At 44.1% G+C, this 12,547-nt stretch overlaps 1 protein-coding gene and 1 non-coding gene across 9 annotated transcripts in view; both read left to right on the top strand.

Moving 5' to 3' along the window:
• The window catches only part of MAPKAP1 (MAPK associated protein 1), a 211,292-nt gene that overhangs the window by 188,252 nt on the left and 10,493 nt on the right, over positions 1-12,547 (top strand). For 7 of the 8 annotated variants that reach the window (XM_037036875.1, XM_037036876.1, XM_037036877.1 and 4 more), the window contains one exon: positions 206-343. The exons of the other annotated variant lie outside the window; for it this stretch is intronic. In XM_037036875.1, the coding sequence (XP_036892770.1) occupies positions 206-343 (138 nt within the window). The remainder of the gene's footprint in view (positions 1-205; positions 344-12,547) is intronic. 8 annotated transcript variants of the gene reach the window in all.
• LOC118980408 (small nucleolar RNA SNORA38) lies at positions 11,307-11,437 on the top strand. Its single transcript, XR_005065098.1, has one exon. It is a non-coding gene; the product is annotated as a small nucleolar RNA SNORA38 (small nucleolar RNA).

Below are 12,547 nucleotides of genomic sequence, written 5' to 3'. Positions count from 1 at the left end.
CGCTCAGGAAACCAGACTGTGTGACTTTGTGCCATTTGGAGTCTCCTTACATGGGTTTTAAGCCGTGGCATTCCCCCGAGCCCTAAGAAAGAGCTCATGTTCATCCAATTTATGATTTACAAAGCAGGTCGAATGATTACACTGAAATCACTTACACCTTCCACTTCTTGTGGCTTCTTTTTTTGTCCTCCCCTCGGTCTTACAGGTATCTCTGGAGACAAAGTAGAGATAGACCCTGTTACGAATCAGAAAGCCAGCACTAAGTTTTGGATTAAGCAGAAACCCATCTCAATCGATTCTGACCTGCTCTGTGCCTGTGACCTTGCAGAAGAAAAAAGCCCCAGTGAGTAGTCCCTTTTATTTATGTCTCCTTTCTCTCTCCCCCCTCTCCCCTCTGCATGCTGGGTGCCAGGAGAATATATTACCACCGTGTCCTTTTTTCCTTGGGTCTGTTTAATTCATTACCAGAAATTTCTTTTAATCAAAGGGAATTGTATTATGGTGCCCAGAGCCTGACATGGGTCCCCGTCCTGCTCAGTCTTGATGGCAGCAGAGAACCTCACAGCCCCTGACCCCAGCAGCCTCGCCCTGGGGGAGGAGGGGCAGGTTGCTGCTGAGAATTTGCAGTCACCAGAGCCCTGACTTCACTCTGTGCTCCCTTCCTCCTCCCTTTGGGGGGGGGGCTTGGCCAGTTAGACCTGGACCTGCCTGCCTTCCACGCCAGACCAAGGGAACCTAGGGGGACTTCCCTTGTCAGCCAAAGACTGGATTTAGACATCCATCCTGCGGGAAGTGTCACCACCCTCTGGACGACTGGCAGTTGCTCGACCTCCCAGCGCGTAATTACAGTCCTGCCTGGTCCTGCAGAAGAGATCGCTGCAGATTGGCAGGCCTCTGCATAAATGACGAAAGTAGACACAGTCTGGTTGTGTATTTTGGCATATTATATTTTTGCAGTTAAGTAATGGAATATAGTGGTTAGATTGATCATTTTTAGGACTTCAGTCACACTGAGGGAGAGAAAGGACGCAGATCACACTGAAATTTCCCCTGAAATTCCCCTAAAAAAATCACTTTGTGATTTTTCAGATCACACTGAAATTCCCCTGTGGAAGAAGAAAGTTTAAACTACATAAGGACCCGTTCAGTCCACCAAAGAAGGCTGTGAGGCAGTGGTTCTCAGAGTTTGGTTGATATCAGCATTGCCTGCGGATATGAACTGCATTTAAAATGCAGTTGCCCACAGCCCAGCCCAGTAGGTTCTGATTTGGTAACTTCGAGTATAGCTCGAGTATCTAATTTTTCTTTTTTTTTTTAAGATTTTTTAAATTTATCTTTAGAGGGGAAGGGAAGGTGAGAGGGAGAGAAATATCAATGTATGGTTGCCTCTCGTGCATCCCCTGCTGAGAACTGGCCTGCAACCCAGGCATGTGCCCTGACTGGGAATCGAACCGCGATCCTCTGGTTCGTAGGCCCGTGCTCAAGCCACTGAGCTACATCAGCCAGGGCTAATTTTTCTTAATCCATTTTTTCCTGTTGTCCACTAATTTGAGAACAAATGTTATAAGAAATGATAAGAGATGTAAAGGCCAGCAAGTGTTTAGAATATGGTTTAAGTATTTGAGACGTTGACTAAACAGGGGCCTAAAAGAGCACAGAGCCCCAGAAGGAGGCCTGCAGACTGGGCACCTGCCACACTGGCCAGGAGGGAGAGCTCAGCGATAAAGGGGGAAAGAGGAAGGCCAAGTCCACCCGCCTTCCCACCATTCCTGTCAGCCCATGGAGGCCTCCACTCTGCAGTGGCTGCTGGACGAGGCTGGCGAGACTCTTGCCTGCTGCTCTGGGCCCCTTGCCCCAAGGCTGCCTGAGTCCCTCGCCTTTAGATAAACATCTTCTTCCTAATCTCTCTTGCTCCAGCTTGTTGGCCAATAAAGATGTCATTGTTCTAGCTCCTTGCTTCCCAAGAACTCAGGATGCATTGAAAAGTAACATCTTATAAATCCTCCAGGTGTCTGAGAAATGAAAGACAATCACATACATGGTGGATACAGGGATAAGCTGGAGTGGGAAGGTTAGGGAAAGAACTAGAAACAGTGTTCAGGTGTCCCTTACACTCGTCCCCACTCGTTGTGCCAAGGAAGGCTGCGATGCAGACCCTGAAAGGTGTGGGGCGTGAGGAGTGATGCATCTCCACCGCCTCCCAGTTGCCTCGGGATCGTTCAGTCACGCAGCAGAGACGTCTCTGTGAGTGAGGCCAGGTTCCAGGCACTGGTGCTCCAGAGCAGACGTGGGCCCCACCATTTCAGTGTGGACACTCCAGCAAGAGGATCTTTGGTCCCATTCTCAGATCTGCCTGGTGGTTCTGTGTGAAACTGCACCTGTGGGTCTTACAGAGGTCTCCTCCTCTTGTACTCTGTCTGGTCCAGAGACCTAGAAATTGTGACGCTTTCCTGAACAAAGCAGCACACTGCCACAGGAAGACACTGCCTCAGTCCCTGTCCCCTACCAGTGTGCTTTCCAAACCATCTTCCCCAGAGCTCCGGGCTCTCAGGGGACCTCACGGCATGCGTTCGTGCACGTGTGCATGGCCAGAGGTGGGCACCATTGGGCATTTAAGGCTTCCCCTTCAACCAAAGGACCTTTACGTTGTTCTAGTTGGGATTCTGAGTTCAGAAAGTCGACTGATAAAAAAACAATCTTTGAATCATCTTTTATTTTCCATTTACAGTTGACATACAATATTAGTTTCATGTGTACACCCCAGTGATTAGACCTTATATAACTTACTAAGTGTGATCATCCTGGTAAATCTGTACCCTTCTGACGCCAGACACAGTTACTGGAATGTTACCATACTCCCTGTGTGGCACTTCTTAATCTGTTTGCCTTTCTCGCCCAGACCCCTAACCTCCCCCACGGGGCAGCCGTCGAAATGCCTACATCTGCGAGTCTGTTCTGTTCCGCTTGTTTGTTTATTTGGGTTTTAAATTCAGTTGTTGATGGATATGTATTTATTGTCATCTTATTATTCATATTCTTTATCTTTTTTTCTTCCTTCTTAAAGAAGACCCTTTAACATTTCATATAATACTGGTTTAGTGATGATGAACTCCTGTAGCTTTTTCTTGTCTGGGAAGCTCTTTGTCTGTCCTTTGATTCTAAGTGACAGCTTTGCTGGGTAGAGTAAGCTTGGTTGGAGGGACTTCCTTTTCATCACTTTGAATATTTCTTGCCAGTCCTTTCTAGCCTGCAACGTTTCCGCTAAGAAATTAACTAACAGTCTTATGGGAACTTGCTTGTAGGTAACCACCTTCTTTTCTCTTGCTGCTTTTAAGATTCTCTCTTTGTCTTTGACCTTTTGCATTCTAGTTACGATGTATCTTGGTGTGGGCCTCTTTGGGTTCATCTTGTTTGGGACTCTCTGGCTTCCTGGACTTGCATATCTAGTTCCTTCAACAGATTAGGGTAGTTTTCTGTCATTTTTTTTCAAATAGGTTTTCATTTTCTTGCTCTCTTCTCCTTCCGGCACCCCCATGACGTGCATGTTGGTGAACTTGAAGTTGTCCCAGAGGTTCCTTACACCATCTTCATTTTTTCGGACTTTTTTCTTTGTGCTGTTCTGATTGGGTTGGGGTTTTTCTGTTCATTGGTTGGGTGGTCGGTTTGCTTCCTTATATTCCAAATCGCTAAACAAATTCTTGAGAGTTACAGGCTTATAGAATGAAACTCAGACTCCTCAACATAGCCTTTAGACATTGACCACTCCAGGCTCATAGCCCATAACCTCCCTTTCTGAACTTGGCTGTGGTCACTGTGAACTACTTGTATACAACATGCCTCAAATTCTGTGTTTCTGCCTGGAATACGCTTTCATCCTGACCATCTGACTTATGGACACCTCCATTTTCCTGTGCCCAGTCACCCCTTTTTCAAGATCCAGCTCATATGTCAGGCCCCCTCTCTGTAACTTTGCCCCCAGGAATTCGCACCAAGTGCCGTATTTATCTGTTTGGGGTTTGCCCCTCCCCCCCCCCATCTCCATGCTAAACTGATTGACCAAGAACCTGGTTTCCGTAGCACAGCACTGCCTGGACATGGAGCCTAATGAGGCAGAGTTTAGAAACCCAAGGTTACTCAGCATAATTTATGTTGTGAAGGGCCCAAACAAAGACGTATTCAATGAGTCAGCTTGATGCTGTTTTTTTATGATTTCCAGGATCTTCGTCAAATTAATTCAGTGAGTTAATCTATAAAAAGTTCATCTTCAAGACCATCATCAGACCGCAGAATGTATCTACTGAGCTGCCTTTTTTTTTAAAGGATTAATGGTAACCTTTTTATCTTCTGTGTCTGTTGAACCTTAGAAAAAAGTTATTTTAACAGCAGTAAAAGAAATGAAAGTCACTATATTTCATAAGTTTAGCCTGTGATTTTTATCAGCATGGTGATGTATGTTTGTAGCTGCGTTTACATCAAAAATTATTCTTGGGGCCTTCTTGAATGAATTATGGCAAAGAGAGAGAGTCTAGAAGTAGATAAGGTTTTTGATTTCTGCAATATATTTCCTTTTTCATGTTTTTATCTCTCGTAACACAAGTGTCTTGCTGAAGACTGGAACTTGTGACCAGCCAGAATAATTTAGTTGCAAAAACACGGCGAACGTTTATTAAACAGCCTTCTCTACAGAAGGCATTAAGTGTTGTGAGGATAATGAAGTTGTTCCCGGCTTACTTGAGACATGTTTGTCAGAATTTTGAACAAAAAAGAAATGGTTTTTAAAACCTTCGAGTATGGCCAGTTTGCAGTGTTTATTGAGAAAGCTGCTGTCAAACCATTAATTTGGTCGTCATAAGGAACACAACTCAAGTTTAATTGATGCCATATCCAAAAAGTGAGAGAGTAGCTGACTTGGCAGTGGGACTGCGCATCAGAGCGCCTGTGGTGAGATGCGTAATTACGTATGCTGTGGAGTCAGAAAGACCCAGGTTCTGAAACTGGTCTCCATAAATAGCAGCTTTGTGGCTCTTTCCTTCCCCTAACTTCTCCCTCGTAGGCCGTGTTCTCAGAAGGAAGATTTATTGCTCTGTCCCTGTGAGTGTTTAGGAACCTGGAACTTAATGACTAAATAGATACATGCCTTTAAAAAAATTGGACATATAAATATGGACTCTCACAAGAGTTAGTGGAGAGAATCTGTGTATCAAAAGCCCTGGGAAATTAAGAATAAATTCTGCCTTTCTAGATTTTTTTGAAAAGGCATATGCTGCCATTATTATTCAAATCAGTGATTTCTCAGTCTGGTTTTGCCACTCCTTAGGATGTTCTTTTGCTATTTTGAAGGATGTCACAAACCTCTAAAATATGAATTAATTTTAATGCATTGTAACTGAACAAAGATGTTTATGTCACATAGCAGAGGAAAATGTTTCCGTATCAGAAACTACGTGGTTAAATGGTCGTAGAAATAATTCTCCATCATTACACAGGTCTAGACACAGGCTTTGAATGCAGTGGGCTCCCTTTTTAAGTGCTCGCCTCGAATTCCAAGACGGAAACAAAAGCAAGGACTCTGCTGTGAAACTAGCGCCTGTCAGAGACGCTCGGCCATATTTAAATAAAGTACCAGACTCAGTCCTGCCAGGTCTGGTTTTGTTGCAAGAAGGCCGTGCAGGTTTGGGGTCTTTAAAGGAAGCAGCCTATCGTTAAGAAATCAGATTTAAACCTTAATAAAGTAGCTGTCATCTTTATAGCTGAAAAAAGCTCTGTATCTCAATTAAGTATAGGTAATATAAGATCTTAAGGAAGCAACATAATAGAGGTAACCTGATTACATTCTCTTGCAATAGTATAATTTAAAGGAAATCCGATTCTGTTGATGCTGGCTCTGTTGGTGGGGGATTGTTTGGGTTTTCTCTTTGTCTTTTGTTTGTTTGTGTTTGTCCAAAACACTGTTCGGACACAGGATAGGAACTCGGGCTATGAGTTAACCACCCCTTTTAAGCCCTCCTCATGAATAGAACCTGCCGAATATTTGCAATGAGAGTCAGTTAAGGTTGTGAGTTAAATTAGCTGGGCTTATTGGTGACCTCCCACTTAAATGAATCTTTCTTTTCATAAGTACTTGACAAGATCTGTAAAGTAGTGTATTTAATTTGCTAATTAAATTAAAGCTCCTGAATAATGATTTGTCCACATTGATTTAGCTTAAACAGAGAAGATCAGCATTGTTGTGATCTTCAGGAACCTTAATGGCCAAGCCAGTGAAACACAAAGGCCTCTTGTGTTTCATAGGTCAGAAGTACCTAGGTAAGCCCGGGCTGTAATTGAATTGCCTGCACTGCACCCTGCAGTTGCAGATTTCCTGTGCCTTCCCATTCCATTGTTGCACTGGGGCTTAAGAGAATGTTAACGCGGTAATAGGCACAGGGCCTTCCCCATTATACGTCTCGCTATCGAGCGGTTCTGCATGACTAGTTAAAGAAGATGGCAAGAAGATTAATGAAAGCAAGGCTAATACAGAAGGGGGTACTTTTGCAAGACTTCTACTGAGGAGATATTAGAGCTGAACCAGAGCTTGGCTTTTTCTTTATCCTGTGACCTTTGAACCTGCCTTACTGTTGAGAGCTGCCAGGGAAGTCGACATTTTGATTGATGTTGGTACACGAGTCAGTCTTTCCCATTGAATTCCACATCTGCACGAAAATAGCTTTTCCAGCAGAATTCATACTGGCTAGAAGTGATAGCCAAATTGATGGCTGAAATGCTTTTACGTAGTTTCCATTTAAACCTAAAGCTATTTGATGTTTTAATTCAGTTTCCAGTTTTCATAGATTATAAACATTCACTTATATGTCCTTAATGGGTTCATCAGCTCGTCGTGAAAAGCCAGTGTGCAGCGTCCAGAGGTTTGCAGACAGAGCTGCAGGGAGCCTTTAAAGGGGAGTAAACGCAGTCGTCCAACAGCCCCTTCAGCAGTCTTAAAAAAGGAAAACCAGACGCTTAGAGCCCAGGCAGACCGACTTTAAGGTTTTTGTAAATAAAGGAAAGCATCTGTTTTTGGAAAACTGTAGACGAGGAACTCTGAAATCTTGCCTGTACACCCACCGGAGCCCCGGCTCAGAAGCTCCCTCCATCTGTGCCTGTGTGTGCACCCTCCACCCGCTCTCCCAACAGAGGGCGGCAGGAGGACTTGGGTTTTGTGACCGAGTGGACTTGGGGACACCCCAGCTCAGGCATTGCATTTTTGGACCATCCAATTTCTTTCCTCCCTGTTTGACAAGAGTAGTGCCACCAGGGAAAACACGGGCCTGCACACACACTGACATGACAGGCATTCCAGGTCCTGAAAGGGGAGGTGCCCAGGAGTGTGTTCTTTAAATGCTCGTGAAAATGTGTGGGAAGGAGATGAGGGTGACGGCAGCCACCACCAAGTGAGAGAGCTGCCCCCACGGTGGGTGGCCATGGCGTCACACTGTAGACCCATTAAGTAGGGCACTTGGTTTATGCTCACAGGGACCTGAAGCCCAGAGGGGCACAGCGCATCCTCGGGGTCTGTTGCTTCCCAGGACATCCAGACACTTGTAACATTAGGTGGGCAAGCTCTGTGGTGTCTCTATTCTCTGATGAGGACTTATTTCATAAGTTCCAGATCAAATGGGGTGAGTACTGCCCGCTTGCAGAGCACAACGGACTCTAACATATTAAATGCCCCAGTTATTGAATTGCCTTTTCATAAGAGCACTCTGGAGCACAATCAGGAGCAGGCGGTGCCTCATCCTTTTAACAGATATGTTTCCTAGCCCTATTAAAAGGGGTCTTCATCTATCCTGTCAAAGAGAGTCTGCTGGGGTTTTTTAGTTTAATTACACTATCCAATTAAAACTCCTTGCTGCATTTGGATGCGCCTCTCCTTGGGCCTGAGTGGATATGACATTTACAAGGCTCGCCTTTCAACCAGACAATAGTGTGATTGATGAGGTGCATGTTCAGTGAAGGAGGCGAGTGCCTGTGGAAGTGCTGCTTAGTGCGTTTTGATTTATTTATCATCTTCTTCCAAAACAAGGGAGCTGCCGGGAGATGGGTTTAGGCAACTGGGGGACCACCTCAGTTTTTCCAAGTGTGTGGGAGGGAGAGACCCGCGGTGTGCCACCGGGTAGCAACAGAGAGACACTGTAAACATGGGGCCACCGTGCATCGACCGGTGCCAGCCTGCATCCTTAAGTTTTTTGACTCAGTTGGGTTTCCAGTAACCTCCAGCTGCAATCTGCTGTTAAACAGGCTGTCGCTGTGTTTCAAGGAGCATTTCTCTGGGGCTAGATACCATTGGCCGGGGCCCTGAAAACTTAGCCTGTGGGGGCCAGCCCTGCATGTGTCCCATTGACTGACCTGGTCACTAACTGGTGGCACCTGACATTCACACTAGGCATGCCTCTTAGTGCTCCCAGCTGCTTCCTCCAGAAGTTCGACAGCTTCTGTCCAGGGGCTACCGTCAGTGCTCAATGGCTCTGTAACCCTGTCCGGAACTTTTCAAGGCTATGGTGAGAAGACAAACCAGCCTCTTATTCTTAACCTATTATTGCTATGTGCCCTCAGCAAGTGATAGGTGGGACCAGTGTGTTTTCCTGTAGTTCCTGGAAAAGAGGTGTTTCGGTAGTGTGTGTTGTCTTTGCGGGGGTCAACACTCTGAATTTGGAAGGCAGGAGGCCCTCCTCTGAGCCCCATCCAGAGGATGAGAACATCTCACCTCACCTCACCTCTCTTGTTGTCTGCAGCTGCTCCTAGGGGCTGTTGGGGGTGTGTGCGCTGGCTATGAAACATGTGAGAAGGTGTTTGTGATCGAACTGGCTACTGGGTTCTCTTGCATTTCCTGTGGACTTTCTTTATTTTTCCATAGGACTTATTAATGAACCAGAAAGAATTTACTTGCCTTGAACAGAATATTGGTATTTGTTAGAGCAGAAAACATTTAGGGGGTACCAACTCTTTTTTCCCCCTAAGAGAAGCATCCTTTTTGCTATTAAGTTGTCCCTTCACTCTTGACCTGGACCTATGGACCCATGATAACAAAACAGTTATCCAGGGATAATGAAAAATGGGATGCATTTGCATTTTTCTAGATTTGCATTACCATTTCCTCAAATTCTTTCTCTTGATTTTAGCATCAGAAGAGACCCTAACTGAGAAGAGGGGTAGGGTAGGGACTGTTTACTACTGAAAAACTCAGTGTGAAAGATTTCTCAGCTGGATAAATGATGGGAAAAAGCTGTTTCCCTTGCCTCCTGCCAAGCTCCAAATTGTGTTTTCATAATAAATAAATGGAGTGCTTAGGTTTTAAGTTACTCTTATAGACATAGAAAAAGTCAGCCATTCTTTCATTAAAATCAAAATGTGTATTGCTTACAAGATTCCCATAGGCTACTTCCGGGATGGAGCAACTGCTACCAGATTAGCCCTTCTATCATAAATGACTAGAAAACTGCACAAAATAAAAGAAACTGTTTCAAACCCTGGAAAACAGGCAGTACAAGACTATGAGCCCTGAGAGAAAGGAAACAAATGAGGTGAGACCTGCCATCACTTCGGCTTTCTCCCAGGGCTTCCCAGGGAGCGCACAGTCCCAGTGAGCTGGGCGGTGGAGCCCGAGTTGGAGTAGGCTGGAGCTGCTGAAATCTGCACAGTAAAGTTTGTGGAGGAGGGCCCTCACTGAGAAGGAGCTGCAGAAAGAGGCCCTTGAATCCTTTGCTGCGTGCTAACTTACACATGCCTGGAGTGGAACCTCACAAGGCCCGCCAGAGAATAGCTGCTGGGGCGCTAAAATGGAGTTCTGGCCACCAGAGGGGTGCACCCAGAGCATTTAGTAGTGACCCCAGGAAGGCCACATCTTAGGAACATGGCTAAGTTGGCGCTGTATTAAAGACTGCTCTAATCTCTGCCTAATAAAGCTTTAAAAAGAGCAAACTGATCCAGAAGTAAATTAACTGCCTGGCAGAACAAAGCTCAATATTCTTTAAAGGAAGACGACAATGTAATGTTCATAGTATCCAGCATCCAAACAAAAATTACTGCACGTGCAAAGAAGCAGGAAAACGTGTCCTGTAACCAGGGGAAAAAATAACCAATAGAAACAGAGCCAGAAATGGCACCAATTATAGAATTGGCAGATAAGTACACTAAGTCTTCAGTGAATGTTGTCAGTAGGTTCTTGGAAACTGTAACTTTAAGCAAAACGGTGCATAATGAAGCCAGTTTTACAGTGGGCTAGTTGATATAAACAAGCATTAAGTTACTACAGCTTATTTCTGGTCACAGAAATATCAGCAAACTTCTAAATAAAGACCCAAAACTTCTAATATTAAAACATTGAAGTAAATGTGAACTATACATACATTTAAGAAAGATTAATAAAAACGGGTAAGATAATTATTTTCCAGTCCAGTCTCAGAAGTGGCCAGAACCTGTCCTGCAACTCAGCTCAAGGCAGAAACCAACACCGAACAGGACGCCCTTCCATTGCAGGGCTCACATGCCCGTACCCAGACAGTGTGCACACCCAGCACACTGGGTGCACACCTTTCAGATGTGGGAGGCAAGCAGAGTACCTGGGGAAAAACAGTGCAAGCATCGGGAGAACTTGCGAACTCCACACACAGTGGCCTCAGCTGAGAATCAGTTTGTTTTCTCATTAGCATTAATGAAAGAGTGTTGAGCGAAATGATATTATTCAATGACTTGATGTACTTCAAAATAGCTATTGTAAATATGTTCAAAGATTTAAAGGAAAACAACTCAAAAAGAAAAATGGAAACTATTAAAAAAGAATCAAATGAAAATTCTAGAGCAGAGAAATACAATACCTGAATCAAATGATTCAGATTAGGAATATTAGTTAAAAAGATCTGTGTGTTTTCTTTTGTTGCATAATAAATTGCCCCAAAACTTGGTGCCTTAAAACAACAACAACATTTGTTATCTCAGTTTTGTGGTCAGGAATCCAGCACAGCTCAGCTGGATACTGTCACTCAGGGTCTCTCACAAGACTGTGGTCAAGGTGTCAGCCAGGACATGAGCTGCTTCCAAGCCCACTGAGTGGCTTCTGGCAGTGTATTGCCTTGTGGACACCCTTAGTTCTTTGTTACGTGGACCTTTCTGTAGGGAAGCCTATAAGCTGGCAAACAGCTGCCTTCATCAAAGGAACCAAGAACAAGAGAGTCCTAGCAGGGAAGAAGTCACAGTTTTTTGTAACTTAGTCTCAGAGGTAACATCCCAATAATTTTGCTGTGTTTTATTCATCAGAAGTAAGCCTCTGACCCTCCTACAAAGATGTGTCTGTGGTTCCCTGTCTTTGGGCATCTAAGAATTGGAGGCAAAGAGATGTGTATTTGGAGAAGTCTGGGGCCAGCTTGTACCCTGCAAGCTGAAGATCAACCATCTTATCCAGGAGAAAAAGAAAGAAGTATGTAGGTGTCGCCCACAAAGGATCACTCAAGGGTGTGAAAAGCAGGAGGTGAGATCATTGGGAATCATTTCAGAATCTGCTTACACAATCAGTGAATTTAAAGACAAGACAATAGAAACTGTTCAAACTGAAGCACACAGAGAAAAAGTGGATGAAAAGAACAGAGACTATAGAATAATAGCAGCTGTTCTAACATATATGTAATTGGATTCTCAGGGCTGTAGGAGAAAACTTCTGAATTTGATTAAAAATATCAATTCACTAATCTTGGAAGCCCAGTGAAGGCTAAACAGGATAAATACAGGAGAAACTACATCAAGGCACATTGTAATCAACTTGCTGAAAAACAAGGGTAAAGAGAGAAATCTTGAAAGTGGCAGGAGAAACCAAGGTAAGAATGATTGCTGACTTCTCATCAGAAGTGATGCAGCCCAGAAGACAATGGAGTGACATCTCTAACATGCTAAAGGAAAACCTGTCAACCCAGAATTCTGTACTCTGTGAAGACATCCTTCAAAAATGAAGATGAAATAAAGACATTGTCAGACATGCAAAAATAAAAGAACTTGTTGCTATTAAACCTTCACCACAAGAAATGGTAGAGGCTACGAAATACCAGACAGAAATGTGGATCTACAAAAAGAAGTGAAGAGAACTCAAAGTGTCACCATTAGCCACTGTGCGGAATGAACCAAGAAAAAGGAAATGAGCAAGAGAGACCTCTACGAGAGACTGGCAAAGTGGCCCACAGGTTCGGTCCAGCCCACCACCTGGTTTTGTATGGCCTGTGGGCTAAGAACGGTTTTTACAGGTGAATACTTGCCATCGGTTTGGTGATAGAGAACACCAGTCTGGAATTTCATTTCAGTGAAATATTATCTCCCCCCACTAAAAAAAAAAAATCTGTCTTTCTCATTAGTAGACCTATATTTCAAAAAAATGCATTTCACTATTTATTACACTTTTAATTTTGTCAATTAAAATGTGGAAATTTCCCCCCTAGCTTTATAAGTATCTGTAAAATATTTTTATATTTGCCTTTTGGCTTGCAAAGCCTAAAATATTTCTGTCTGGCCCCTTACAGAGGAAGAG

This window comes from Sturnira hondurensis, unplaced genomic scaffold, assembly GCF_014824575.4.
Source record: "Sturnira hondurensis isolate 20B ecotype Veracruz unplaced genomic scaffold, ASM1482457v3 Scaffold0022908, whole genome shotgun sequence".
Lineage (NCBI taxonomy): Eukaryota > Metazoa > Chordata > Mammalia > Chiroptera > Phyllostomidae > Sturnira > Sturnira hondurensis.
The sequence above is the reverse complement of the archived record's forward strand: the minus strand, read 5'-3'. Positions and strand labels throughout refer to the sequence as shown.